Source organism: Ochotona curzoniae, unplaced genomic scaffold (genome assembly GCF_017591425.1).
Source record: "Ochotona curzoniae isolate NIBS_2020 unplaced genomic scaffold, NIBS_Ocur_1.0 scaffold_2476, whole genome shotgun sequence".
NCBI classification, from domain to species: domain Eukaryota; kingdom Metazoa; phylum Chordata; class Mammalia; order Lagomorpha; family Ochotonidae; genus Ochotona; species Ochotona curzoniae.
In genome coordinates this window covers 9615362-9628624 of record NW_024467095.1, presented here as the reverse complement: position 1 = coordinate 9628624, position 13263 = coordinate 9615362, and the positions used below count along the sequence as shown (strand labels likewise).

At 38.8% G+C, this 13263-nt stretch overlaps 1 protein-coding gene across 3 annotated transcripts in view; it reads left to right on the top strand.

The window, feature by feature from the left end:
• The window catches only part of ZNF277 (zinc finger protein 277), a 64891-nt gene that overhangs the window by 36182 nt on the left and 15446 nt on the right, over window positions 1-13263 (top strand). For all 3 annotated transcript variants that reach the window (XM_041002538.1, XM_041002536.1, XM_041002537.1), the window contains 3 exons: window positions 6891-7092; window positions 9132-9220; window positions 9491-9573. In XM_041002538.1, the coding sequence (XP_040858472.1) occupies window positions 6891-7092; window positions 9132-9220; window positions 9491-9573 (374 nt within the window). The remainder of the gene's footprint in view (window positions 1-6890; window positions 7093-9131; window positions 9221-9490; window positions 9574-13263) is intronic.

Genomic DNA, 13263 nt, shown 5'->3' with positions numbered 1-13263 from the left:
AGAAGGATTTATGCAGAATTTTCAGGAGTGTATTAGTCAGCTTTCTGTCACTGTAACTTCAATGCCTGAAAGAAACTAACTTATAAAAGGGCTTATTTTTGCTCAGAGTTTTGGAAGTTCAGTCCACGGTCTAGCAACCCCAGTTTTCTGGCACTTGATCAAGACACTGCATGGCAGAGGAGCAGAGAGAGAGGGAGCATGCTCATCATGTTCTCTCTGTGTAATGCCATCAGGATCCAATCCTGAGGCTTCACCCAGCAACCTGTTATTAGTTCTCTGTTATTCTTTCCCGGGAAAGGGAAAAGATCACAGAGCCCCATTTCTCAGGCGTCTGTCTAGTCTAGGCTGACAGTGGCAGACAGTATAGGGAAGGAGCACAGGTGACCCAGGATGCAGCAACCTGTGGAGCATGTTCTTCCTCTGCCATCTGTGCAGTCTCTGTTTGCAATGCCATTGTGATTCAGTCATGAAGCTCCATCCATGACATCTAATCCAATCCAGTCACTTCAGCACCCTAACTGGATCAGCCGCTAATCCATCACCCCTGAGTCTGATCCATTAATTGTTGAGATAAGACTTTGGAGTTTAAACGTCTCCATGCTTTAGGGCAGCCAGGTTAAATTCAGCAGTTAACACAACTATGTAATCCAATCAAATTCCAGGTCCCTATAATCCAGTAACATAACTCTGGAGATCAAGATCTTTGTGTATTGCTTAGCCTATCTTTGATAATGAAGAAGCTTCTCCTCATTGCTTAAGTCATTATTGTACTGGATGAAACAAATATAAGTCAATATATCTCTGTTGTCTTAATATTATTCTTCAGTTTACAAGTGTGTATGAACTGGCTCATATGAGAACATGTACTGTATAAATAAGGATGTAATTTGATTCTGTTTTATAAGATCTTTCTCTTTTTAGTCTGTTGATTGTCTAGAAAATATTTCATTTATCACAAAATGTTCCTTATTCTAAAACCTTTGAAAAGTTAATGTTTTAAAAAGAACAGGAACTGTATTTTACTCTTATACCACACAGTGGTTACCTTTTTATACTTATACCAACTTATAGTCACAGAATTGATCATGAAAGATTTTCAGTAGCTGTCTGACTTCCAGTAAAACATGTACCGGTTGCCATAAAAATTTTCATTAGAATATCTGCATTAAAAAAATATATATATATAGACAAGGCCTGGCATGGTAGCCTAGTGGCTTAAGTCCTCGCCTTGTGTGAGCCAAGATGCTATATGGGTGCTGGCTCTAATCCCAGCTGCTCCACTTTCCATCCAGCTTCCTGCTTGTGGCCTGGGAAAGCAATCAAGGATTTCCCAAAGCCTTGTGATCCTATACCCATGTGAGAGACCTGGAAGAGGCTCCTGGCTCCTGGCTTTGGATCAGCTCAGCTCCAGCCATTGCAGCCACTTGGGGAGTGTACCAGTAGGATCGAAGATCTTTCTCTGTGTGTCTCCTTTTCTCTGTAAATCTGACTTTCCAATAAAAATAAATAAATCTTCAAAAAAAAAGAGACATGTTCTGAAATCTCCCACTTGCTTCATCAAAGTTAGGAACCACAGCTGAAAGTAAAAACAACTAAGCTGTTCATTAGGATGCCATCCCTGTTGGGTGGAGAACTGCTAGTAAAAATTAGAGCTTGTTACATAAATAATTTTCAGTATGCACCATTCATAACTAAACCACCTACTCTTTTAGTGATACAAAATTACTGTCAGTTTTCAGATCCATTATTGTACTTGTGATGTAAGACATAGAAAACCATAATGCTATATCTGAAATGATAAGAGTAAAACCTTTTGTATCTCATCTTTTACAAATTTATTTTTCCCAAAATGGTCAGCTATTTACAGGAGACTGTGTTAAAAAAAATAAGATTTATGATACTAGGCTTCATTGAATATACAGATGTAGGTATCAACAGACAAATTATTGGAGACTTATGTTATTAAAACTGCTCTTGGTCCAGCACTGTGCTATAACGTGTAAGACTACTGCCTAAGATGCTAGCATCCTACATGGGCACCAGTTTGAATCCTAGCTGTTCCACTTCCGATCAAGCTCCCTGCTAAGGCACCAGGAAAGGCAATAAAAGATGAGCCAAGTGCTTGGGCCCCTGCCACCCACTTGGGAAATATGGAGGACACTAGTGACTCCTGGTTTCCAACTGGCCCAGCCCTCAGCCATTGTGGCCAGTTAGACAGTGAAACAGCAGGTAAATCTCTTTGTATCTCTCTCTGATTGTCACTCTTTCTGTTTAATCAGTCTTTTTTTAATAAGGTATCAGTATCCCGCATGAGGAAGTTTGGGTTCAATACCTGGCTCTGACTCTTGACTCTAGATTTCTTGTTACTACAGACCTTGGCAGGTAGTGGTGATGGCTGAAGTGACTGGATGCCAGCTCCTAGCCTTGCTCTCAGCCCAGCCCTGGTCGTTGCATTGGGGAATTAATCAGTGGTTGAGAATGAGTGTAATGAGTGTTATTTTTCTTTTCCTCTCTGTCTTTTCCTTTTCCCTTTCTCCCAGATACAAGCATGAACATGACTGAACCTCAAAGTGTTTGGCCAGGGTTCAAAAGACCTCTTGTAACTATATGTTCATACAAGCAGCTCAAATCTTGAAAGATCCAACTAAACTAAAGGAAAAAAAAAAAAAAAAGACATGTTAAATGCCTCTAAATAAGGCCGGACCACTTTGTCTAGCGTATAATCTGGATAATGATTGGTACTGACAGAATGAATGTCATGGGGCCTTACAGCTAACATCCTCCTCGCCTTGAATGCGCCGGGATCCTATATGGGCACCAGTTCTAATCCCAGCAGCTCCACTTCCCATCCAGCTTCCTGCAAGTGGCCTGGGAAAGCAGGCGAGGACTGCTCCAAGCCTTGGGACCCTGCACGCACGTGGGAGACCTGGCTTCGGATCAGCACGGCACCAGCTGTTGCGGTCACTTGGGGAGTGAATCATTGGATGGAATATCTTCCTCTCTGTCTCTCCTCCTCTCTATATATCTGACTTTGTAATAAAAAATAAGGTAAATCTTTAAAAAATAAAAGTGAATATCATGATTTGGCATCTAACTTGCCAGGTAAGGACTTTGCTGTTGTCTTCCCTGGTGCCTCCGAGAGTCTAAGCTGTGTTAGTTGTGTTTGTAAACATGGCCCGCCTCCCTTCAGGTGAAAGATTTGGGCTGGGACACATTGATTCTTATTTTTTTCCCTAGTATCTAGCAGAGCCTTTTACCTGAAAGTGAACTACAGTTTGAAAATTACATCTTAGAGAAACAAACTTGTAAAACTGTGGTCAGACAGTTAAACTATGTTAAATCTGCTAAGACTTTGCTTAATTTTAGGAAAGATTCTATTTCATGTACAAGGACTAGGAGATAAATTATTGATTTTTATGCTCTAATCCCTTAGATTTTTCTATTATGAGACTATTAATTATTGAAAAGGATACTATACGATTGTTTAATTCAGCAATCAAAATCCTTAAGGTGGACTCTCAACTGGCTTACCCAGTGCTCTCTCTCTCTCTGTATTCCACAACATTCCAAGCTCTACTGCTTCCATTCTCCACATCCTCATCAGTACTTGCCATCTTAGCAGATATGAGGTAATATTGGGATTCTTTGTCTTCTGTTTTCCAGATCAATTATTTTAAATTTCTTTACATAAAAATGTTATCCATGTGTATGGCTTGAGTCCTGTGACCATTTACCAAAAAAAAAAGGAAAATATCTAGTGATTTGGTTTTTTGCTGTTGAGCTTTAGAGTTGCTTATCATTCCTCTGTCTGACCCAGAGCAGCCTGTGGGAGCCTCATTTTCAGGGAAGTTGTAATATTTGAGCTGATTGCAGCAGGAGATTTGAATAGTGTGTTTTCATGGCCACCACACTTAACCGTATCAGGATCCGCATTGCATCCAAAATCTCCATATTATTCATGCACATTAACCTTTGAGTTTTAGAATAATGGAATATTTTGAAGATTTTACCCACAGTCAATTAAACTGTTAATGCTCATGATAGAATCACCTCAAAAACTCAGCTTCCTAGGGATATTTTATAGTTCATTTGAGGAGACTTGCTATTCAAAGTGAGAACTAGAGCAGATAATTTGTTGCTGTTAATTCATAACACATATGCAAAATGAATTTGGGCCAATGCAGAATTTCCAAGATGCTTTCCTCTGCTGAAAGGGACTAGATGTGATTGGCTTCCTTTTGCCTGTTAGAGCTCAAGGTCTTTGTAGCAAGGATTATATATTTCTACATGTGTCATCTTATTAAGTGATAAGATATGGATACTTGTGCTAACTGGGAATAATCTGTATATTGCCAGCTCTGCATTTAGTATTTGTAAACTCATTTTAGGACAAAACATTACCAAACTTTGCCACAAGACTCTGTCACATAATTTATATCCCTTTCCCTGAGTTTGAAAATATTCACATTGTCTTACAAGGTAAGGATGTTCACAGTCCCAGGTGATCCCTCTGTAAATCCTTAATTCCCACATAGCAGTTTAGTAAATACTTGGTAAAAAATGCATTTTCTCAGTACAGTAAGATTCAGTAATTTTTTAAAAGATTTATTTATTTTTATTGAAAAGTAGGGTTTACAGAAAGAAAGACAAAAAGATCTTCCATCCTCTTGTTCACTCCCCAAATGGCCAGCAGTGGCTGGAGCTGAGCCAATCCAAAACCAGGAGCCAGGGGCCTCTTCCGGGTCTCCCATGTGGGTGCAGGGTCCAAAGGCTTTGGGTCATCCTCTGTAGTTTTCCCAGCACACACAGAAAGTGGGTGGGAAGTGGAGCAGCCAGACCATGAACCGGTGCCCATATGGGATGCACTGTCATGCAAGGAGAGCATTTAGCATTTAGGCTACTGCACTGGTAGCCTACATGTGGTGAAATCTAGAGATTGTATCTTGAGTGTATCCTTTAGAAACTCCCTTTGATGGAGTGGTTAGTGACTGTACATTCAGCATACCACTCTGTCCTTGTTTACTGAAGACTAGCCTTACATGAACAATGAAAAAAGAATTGAAAAGTTCCCAGTTGGGTAAAACATCTGTTTTTTAGCACTCAGCAATATTTGTTGTCCTCTTAGAACTCAGTGTAAACAAAAGTACTCAGTATAATTTTTACACCATTAATTACCAGTGAACATATTAGAGCAAGGCCCATGCATAGAGAGGTAGCTGTGGATGTAGCTGGACAGACATACAATACTTACCTCACTTTCCCTTATCCTGTTCTTTACACAAGAGCTTAAATTCAGACACACTTAGACCTACATCTAAAGAACTGTAGAATTCCAAAACTCCTTGATTCTGCTGTCTGATTGGGCAAATAGAATAATTGAAAACACCAATTTTGTTAATAGTGCTTCCAAAGTGCACGACTCCTTGATACCATGTGTACCCTCCTGTGTTTAGCTTCTCTGCCCTGACCCTGGGAAGTAATTTTAGAAGCAGAGATGAACAGTTTGATTTGACATACTGCAGCCTGAGCAGAGAATATGGATGAGTGATGTATTGGAGGACCTCGACTATCAGACAGCTTCCCACTATGCTCAGTTAGGTGCCTTCCCCATCCTGCTGCTCGTAAACCTGTGCATTCTCTACCTATGTGTCTTCATCTTTTTAACTTATTTGTGCCTTCAAACAATTGCATGAATTCTAACCTGTCAATAAGAACCATGTCTTGCACACCATGGTACAGAAAATATGAGTACCATGTAAATACTCCATTGGTTTTTCTTGAATGAGTGAATAAATGTTGTACTTTAGTATCACATATCTCATTCTTAGGACACTATGAGCAGTATATGCACAACCGATTCAGGTTTTCAGTTCCTGGTGCTTTAACAGGACAAAAAGAAATTTACCTAAAGAACTGAAATTGAGTTCATTTCAAAGAGTGTTTCTAAAATAGCTATCTCTCTTTCTGAAAAAGATTCCCTGTAGTTTTGTGAGTGCCAGAGATGTTGCCTTGTTTTCCTGGTTACTATCTACGTAACAGCTGGAGTACAGTGGTAGATCCAGGCTTCCACCATGGCAGACCTTGGAGAGGACTCATGACACATCTTGCTGTAGTTTGAAGACTTAAAATCATAGATGATAGAATCATAGATCCAAAAGGCTTCAAGTCTATCAAGTCTTAACTAAACAGAAGGTAATGTTAGGAGCAGGAATATTACAGCAAGCAAAGATGTTTTCCACATGTATCCAGTCCTTGAACCTCTGCTGCTTTGTTCACAAAGGCTGGAATTGTGATACAGATTATGTAATAAGCAAAGGTAGACATATGTCAACATAGGAATTTGCCATCTGAATCAGTACATGCCGAGTCATTCTGATGTGAGAGCTGTCTTGTTTGTACTTGACAAATAAACCAAAGCAGCAAAGAGTTTGCAAGTGTGACAAGAAATGGCATGAAAAAAAATCGGCCTGGCATCGTCTGTCTCTTCAATATATACCTTTTCGTTTCCTTGGTGTCCGTGTCTCAGCCATAGGTCACAATTGGGCCTTAGAGACCAGCGCAGCGTGTTGTAGCCCCCCCCCCCCAAGGACCCTCAGAATTGCTGCCATTGGCCAGAATCCAAGGAGAAGGCTTGAACAGCTGCCTTGACGAATGGGTTTCCCCATTCAAGCAAGCAAATGGGGTTTGCGCTGCTTTGCAATACTGCCCCTGGGATGGAGAGACTGTTTAAAATGATAATAAAGCATCGTCTCAACACTATGTATTTTTCTTTCTGGAGATGTGCAAATATCTTCAGGATCCTTTTAATGCAGGAGTCTACAAAGTTTTCATCTAAAGAGTTTATTTCAATTTTTCTTTTTCTTTTTTCTTTTTACATGTCTTTTTCACAGACAGTAAGGATTGTATCCTGGAGCCGCTTTCCCTGCCAGAAAGTCCAGGTGGCACCACCATTTTAAAAGGTTCTCCATCTGTGCCTTGTATTTTCTGTGAAGAACATTTTCTTGTGGCTGAACAAGACAAACTTTTGAAGCACATGATTATTGAGCATAAGATTGTCATAGCTGATGTCAAATTGGTTGCTGATTTCCAAAGGTAAGTTTTGTTTCTGTCCATAAAAGCATTTAAATTCAGAAACCACAATGACCTGTTATAGAATAGCATCCCTATACAAATTCCCATTCTTTTTCAGGTTTCTCCTGAGATTTAAAGGAAAAAAAAATGTACTCCATGAAATGCCTTATAAAGGTTTTTTTATCTTTCTCTTTTTCTTGAATGTGCGTGTTGCATTGACAGTACCACTATTCCACCTGTGGAAATAGTCCCACTTTCCAGCAAGCACATAAGAGTTCTTTTGCCACAATCCATGAGATTGCTGGCATCCATGAAATTAATGCTCTTTTCATGGTTTAGACCAAAGACATTGTGAGAGCATCCTTCCAGAAGGCCAGAATAGACTTGGTTATAGGCCACCAAGAGATAGTGATTGCAAACAGAGCTCCTAGGAGCCTTTCCAGCCAAAAACATTTTGTTAAAAGCAGTTTTCAGCGTAAGTACTATGATGCGACTGAAAACCAGAAACAAACAAAAAAAACTGAATCACTCAAGAGGCCGTGGCTGTCTAAAGAGTCTGAGTAAACATCTGTTGAGTTCAGTAATCAAGGTGGGCTGAGGAAGAGTTAGAGGGGAAAAAAAAAGAACTGAATGTTTGAAAACTGCACACAGTAGAGCTACGGAAGATGTCCTTTTTATTACTGTTGTTAGATTTATTTATTACAGAGAGGAAAAAGGAAGAGACAGAAAGAGATTTTCCATCCACCAGCCCACTGTTCCACAGATGACTACAACAACCAGCCCTGGGCCAGGCTGAAGCTAGGAACACAGAGCGAGCTTCGTCCAGGTCACCCATGGGGATGACAGGGCCCCAAGCACTTGGGTCATCTTCTGTTGCCTTTCCTGGCCTATTAGCAGGGATCTAAATAGGAAGTGGGGCAGCCAAAACATGCGCCAGCACCGTGATGGGATGTTCGCATTGCCGGCTGCAGTTTTATCCACTATGTTACAACCGCAGCCCCAGAAGTGTTGTTTTTGTGTGAAACCTCGCCCTTACAGCCAGAGCACTAAGTGAGTTCAGCTCTAAGACAGGAACACTGGACCTAGAATGATTCATTCCAGCAGACAAACAATAGATACAATTATTTCTTTTCTCCCAGATTAAAATTTCTGTACTTGTCCAGAGGAAAGAGCTTCCTTTAAACACCTGTAGAGGATTAGCTATGCTCATGTCGTGGTTGGTTAGAAATTGGAAAGATTCTCTGTAAAAATAACATCATGGTCATTACTGCCTTAGTGTGGTTTGCTGTGAAAGCATAGAATTGGGTGTTCCTGGCAATGCCCCATTTTGGTAGCTTTGATGAATGAGCTTGCAGTTGTCAATAGGAATCTTGCCACATAGGTAGAAAGATGAACAGCTCACTGAATCCTGCCACCTCACTGACTTTTCCAGTGGCATACAGGTCTGCATGTTAGAACTTCATTTTAATTTTAAGCAGTTTAGGAACCTACCTCATACGCTGCTCATTAGACATAAGAATTGTAAGCCGAGCTATTTTTCCAAATACTGATTTCACCTTTTTGTTCAGCTACAGTGTAGATGTATGGGAATTTTGAATCTAATGACAGTGAATTTAAAATAATTTCTCATTCCATTGTTCTTCTGATCTATGTCTTTTGATATATAAGATACCAATCAACTTTCTCTTTGTTGGAGAATGTACTATGAACCTATTTAATCATTGTTACAGCTGACATTTAAACTTAGATGTTATTTCAGAAAACTTCATTATCACATAAGAAGAATTCAAAGTATCTTAGATATCTATTTATTAAGCTTGGAAATGGCAGAGTTAATCTTTTTCATGCCATTACAGGGTAATTTCATTTCATTAAATATTTATTACACGTTCCTACAATGCAATGCATGGCCTTTCTGTTCAAAAATGTACTAGCAGTTTCCAGATAACATTTGATTTGTTGCTTTGGAGTAATTAAAGGTTCATATATAATGCTCTTATTCTAAATAAAATAATATGCTTAGTCTTGTCTTGCCGTCCTTTCTTTCACATTGTTTTCAGCTATGTCTTGTATTGGAGGAAGAGGTTCGCCGAACAGCCTGTCACAGATTTCTGTACAGTGATAAGAATCAATTCCACAGCTCCACCTGGTAAGTGCATAGCTTGACTATGATCTTTTCTCTGCCGTCAGAAAATTTAAAGGAATAATCTCAGGTTCTTAAAATTGCTTTCACTTCCGTGATAGCTAAAATTAAATATCTACGCTTATTTTGCCTAACTTGAAAAAAAAGCCAAAACAAAACTTACCAAAAGTTATCTTCGCAGTTGTATACAAACATACACACTCGATATGAATAAACATTCCCAGAAGAAAATCCCAAGTAGCTGTTTTCTCATTTATTTCCTCCATCTCTCAACAGAAGAACAAGACCATTATTTTTTGTTGTGCGACGCTCTACCGGAAGATAGAATTCTTAGAGAAGAGCTTCAAAGGCAGAAACTGGTAAGAGCTGCTTTACGGAGTCAATCGGAAAGCCCTACAGAATCTTTTTTTTTTTTTTTTTTTTTTTTGCTTATAGGTTTTTTTTTCTCTTTCTCGCTATTTATTATGGAAACTCAAACAACGGAAAAAATAAAAGTATACACTTGACTAAAAGTGAAAAAACATTTCATGTTAAAAATGCAGAGAGAATTTTTGGATTTGTTTGCTTCCTGCAATATCTCTAAAATAACAACAGAGCTTACACATTTTAGTGTAATTTTAGCTCCCTGACACATGCTAGGGTTCAGTGGTTGTGGAAAAATGCCCTCAGCTAAAATTGAGTTGAATTGATTAACCTTTTTTTTCTTCTCTTCCCTAGAATGTGCTGTACTCCAGCATTTCTTTTATCCCCCTTTATGAATTAAGCATACGGTTTAATCAACACGGTAGCCTATCTCATTTTCAGCTTCAATCATAAGCAACCTAGCTTGAAAACAGCATATTTAATCTTCATAACAACACATATCACCGGCATTTTTCATTTTGATAAGCAAATCAGAAATTATTGGTTAAGTCTTTAAATTTGCATAAAAGTATTCATTTTCCAATGATTATTGTAATTTAATCTTGACTTAACTAAAAGTGACTTATTTATTCCTTAGTGGCTTCTTACTGCATATTCCTTGTATCATTAGACTTAGCTTAATTTATTAGGGGTAAGGGATATGATTTAAATGTTTGCACTACTTTCAAGACATTTACAGGGAAAATAAATGCTGTTAGTATAGTCACATAATTTGAAAAGGTTCTTTGAAACATACTTTATTTGTTCTTGTCCCAGTTGATAATTTTCTCCCAGTAAGAGAATATTGTTAAATGCCAGTTTACATGTAAGAAACATGGTTTTCCTTTCTTTTTTAAAAAAAATTTTTTTTTGGTAAGTCAGATATACAGGAGGAAAAGAGACAGAGAGGAAGATCCTCCATCTGTGGATTCAGTCCCCAAGCGGCCACAAGGGTTGGAGCTGCACTGTTCCGAAGCCAGGAGCCCAGAGCCTCTTCCGGGCAGGTGCAGGGTCCCAAAGCTTTTGGCCATCTCTACTGCTTTCCCAGGCCACAAGCAGGGAGCTGGATGGGAAGCGGGGCTTCCAGGATTAGAACCAGTGCCCCAACTGGGATCGCTTTGCGTTCAAGGCGAGGTCTTTGGTCAGCAGGGTATCATGCTGGGCCCCAAATTATGATTTTCTTGTATCACAAATCCGAAGCTGGCCTGAATTTCTCTTCTTCCTATAGCAGTGTCCTGTGAAATCTCCAAAACAAAGCTCAACTTACTGTCCTATTTTATGGCACTGATTCATAATTTGTAGTTTCATGTGTTTTCTTGGTCTTGCTCACAACAGCCTTGATCTACAGTGACCAGGTTATTAGGTTTCCAAAAGTTTTATCCTCTGCGGAAGACGGACATGTCCGTAACTACCATGGCCCTGCTCCCAGCGTGAGTGGTGGTGCTAGTGCAGACTAGGCAGTCACTAAGTGTCCCTTGACTGGCTTCAGCCACAGCTTTCTCCTGGCTGACGTCTGACCCCCCACAGCTGGACTTCCGTATGTTCTGCTTTGCCGTGTGGACTTCCCGTCTAATAACTAAACCTGCCGTTTCTTATATAATGACGCTGCCATTCTCCTAATCACTCTGGAAATTTCTAGAGTAGTCATCTTTAATATATTCCTTTTCCTCTCCCTGTACCTAAATCATTTGTAAAGTCCTGTCAGTTGAGTCCCAAGTCCATATCTTTCTTTGCAATCCTAAGAGCTTTTCTTATCTACAGATTCATCTCTATAGTCTGGTGACAGTGCCTCCAGAATTGTAATACTAGCAGATAAGTAGCAACTGATTTTATTCTGTTCTTCAAAAGCATATAGTATTATTTATCATGTATTTTTAAGCTTTTCTAGGCTCAGAGTGCATTTCCAGTTATTTTTTATATATTCCAGTTACATATCCCAGTGATTCCCGTGTCTCGCCTTCTTTTTCAGTTGCTAGGTGTTCAGTTTATTCTACAGATATAAGTCTTAGAACAGACATTGTCTTAAACACAAATAACACACAGTGGATGAAACGGGCAGCGGGCTGGGCCTTTGTGGAGCTGCTTATCCCACGTTGGCTCGATCGTTAGATCCTCTCAGGACAATACCTCATCAACCAGTCATGCCATCCGTATTGTCACCTGTGGCAATACACACCCCTAAGGCATTGTTTCCCAGATATAACCTGTCAAAATTAACCACCTCTTCTAGGTTCTATTAACCTACTATTTTGTCTGGCTTTTAAATTATAGCTAGTTTTTTTTTTAAGGTCTTTTTCTTCCTTAATAGATACCTTTTTTAAGAGTTAATACTGTCATAGTCATTTTTATGGCTTCTCTGAGGCTTGCCCATAAAATAATTTGTTTTTTGCTTTGCCTCAAGGAGGAAACATGTGGTACTCATAAGTTCTCAGTAGCAAGATAAGAGAACATTGAGAAAAGGAAAGTATCCATGTAATTTTGTATGGAAGGATTTTTTTTCAAATCACTGTTATAAATGTCAACTTTAGATGACATTCATGACAATTATAAATAATTCATGAAAAATTTAACCTATATAGCAATATGATCCACAGGAGAGAAACTGTGGGGTTTTTTTTTTTTTTTTGCCTTAATGCTGCCTCATGTATCTCACCTCCCTTAACAATAAAGTAACAAAATGGAATTACATATCTCCCACTGAAAAGATTTTTCTTCCTTGTGCCACTTGGTAGATTTTAGAGACTTACTAAAGGAATAAATTATTGCATATCAGATTACCTTAAAGGGAAAGGCCAAGTAAACATGTGTCCTTTTGTTATATAATTTCTAGCTTTGTAGCACAATGGAAATTGTAATATGCATCTACAGTCACTATTGCCCTATACACAAGATATTTCTCATTGACTGTAACAGTGCTGTTAGCAGTTGAACAGAGACCACGGCAATGATCATTGGGTGATTTTAATCTTTTACCAAAAAATAAAAGCAGTCTTTAAAAAAAAAAAAAGGTGGTAATCCTAACATTTACCACTTGGTACTCTTTCAACAAGACCCAGAAATTTACATGACATTTTTACGTATATATTGACTCTGTAAGATCTGTAAAACACTGTTATTGATTACATGAGAAAAAAACAAGTTAAAGATATTAAGACACATGCACCTGCCAAAGTTGTGTGTCATAGGAAAGCAACTCTGAATCCTATTTCCACCCCAAGCACCATTCTCTCCTGATTGTATCAATCTTCTTAGATCAGAATCAGTCTCACTCCTAAGCAAATGTGACATTTTCTAAACTGACATTTTTTTGGACATTTGATAAAAATGGCTAAATAGGTTATAAGTACACATGTAAATAATGTTTTGTTTTCATTGTGAAACTTTTTAAGAAAATCTTCCTCCTTACTTTCTTTGGTCATTAGTAAACGGGATTTCTGATTCCTTTTGCCCTAAGCTGCTGAAGATAGTGTATTTTCAGATTTTTCTCTATATTTAGTGAGACATGGTGCTATGCCTGACTGAGTTTACCAGGAAAATATTTCCTTAGGCAGGAAACAAAGTACTGAGCCAGGAGTTGCCGATGGCTCCTTCTTCCATTGAAAAGATGGGTACTTTGCAGTCTCTTAGAGCTAACTGTGCAGTTTTTC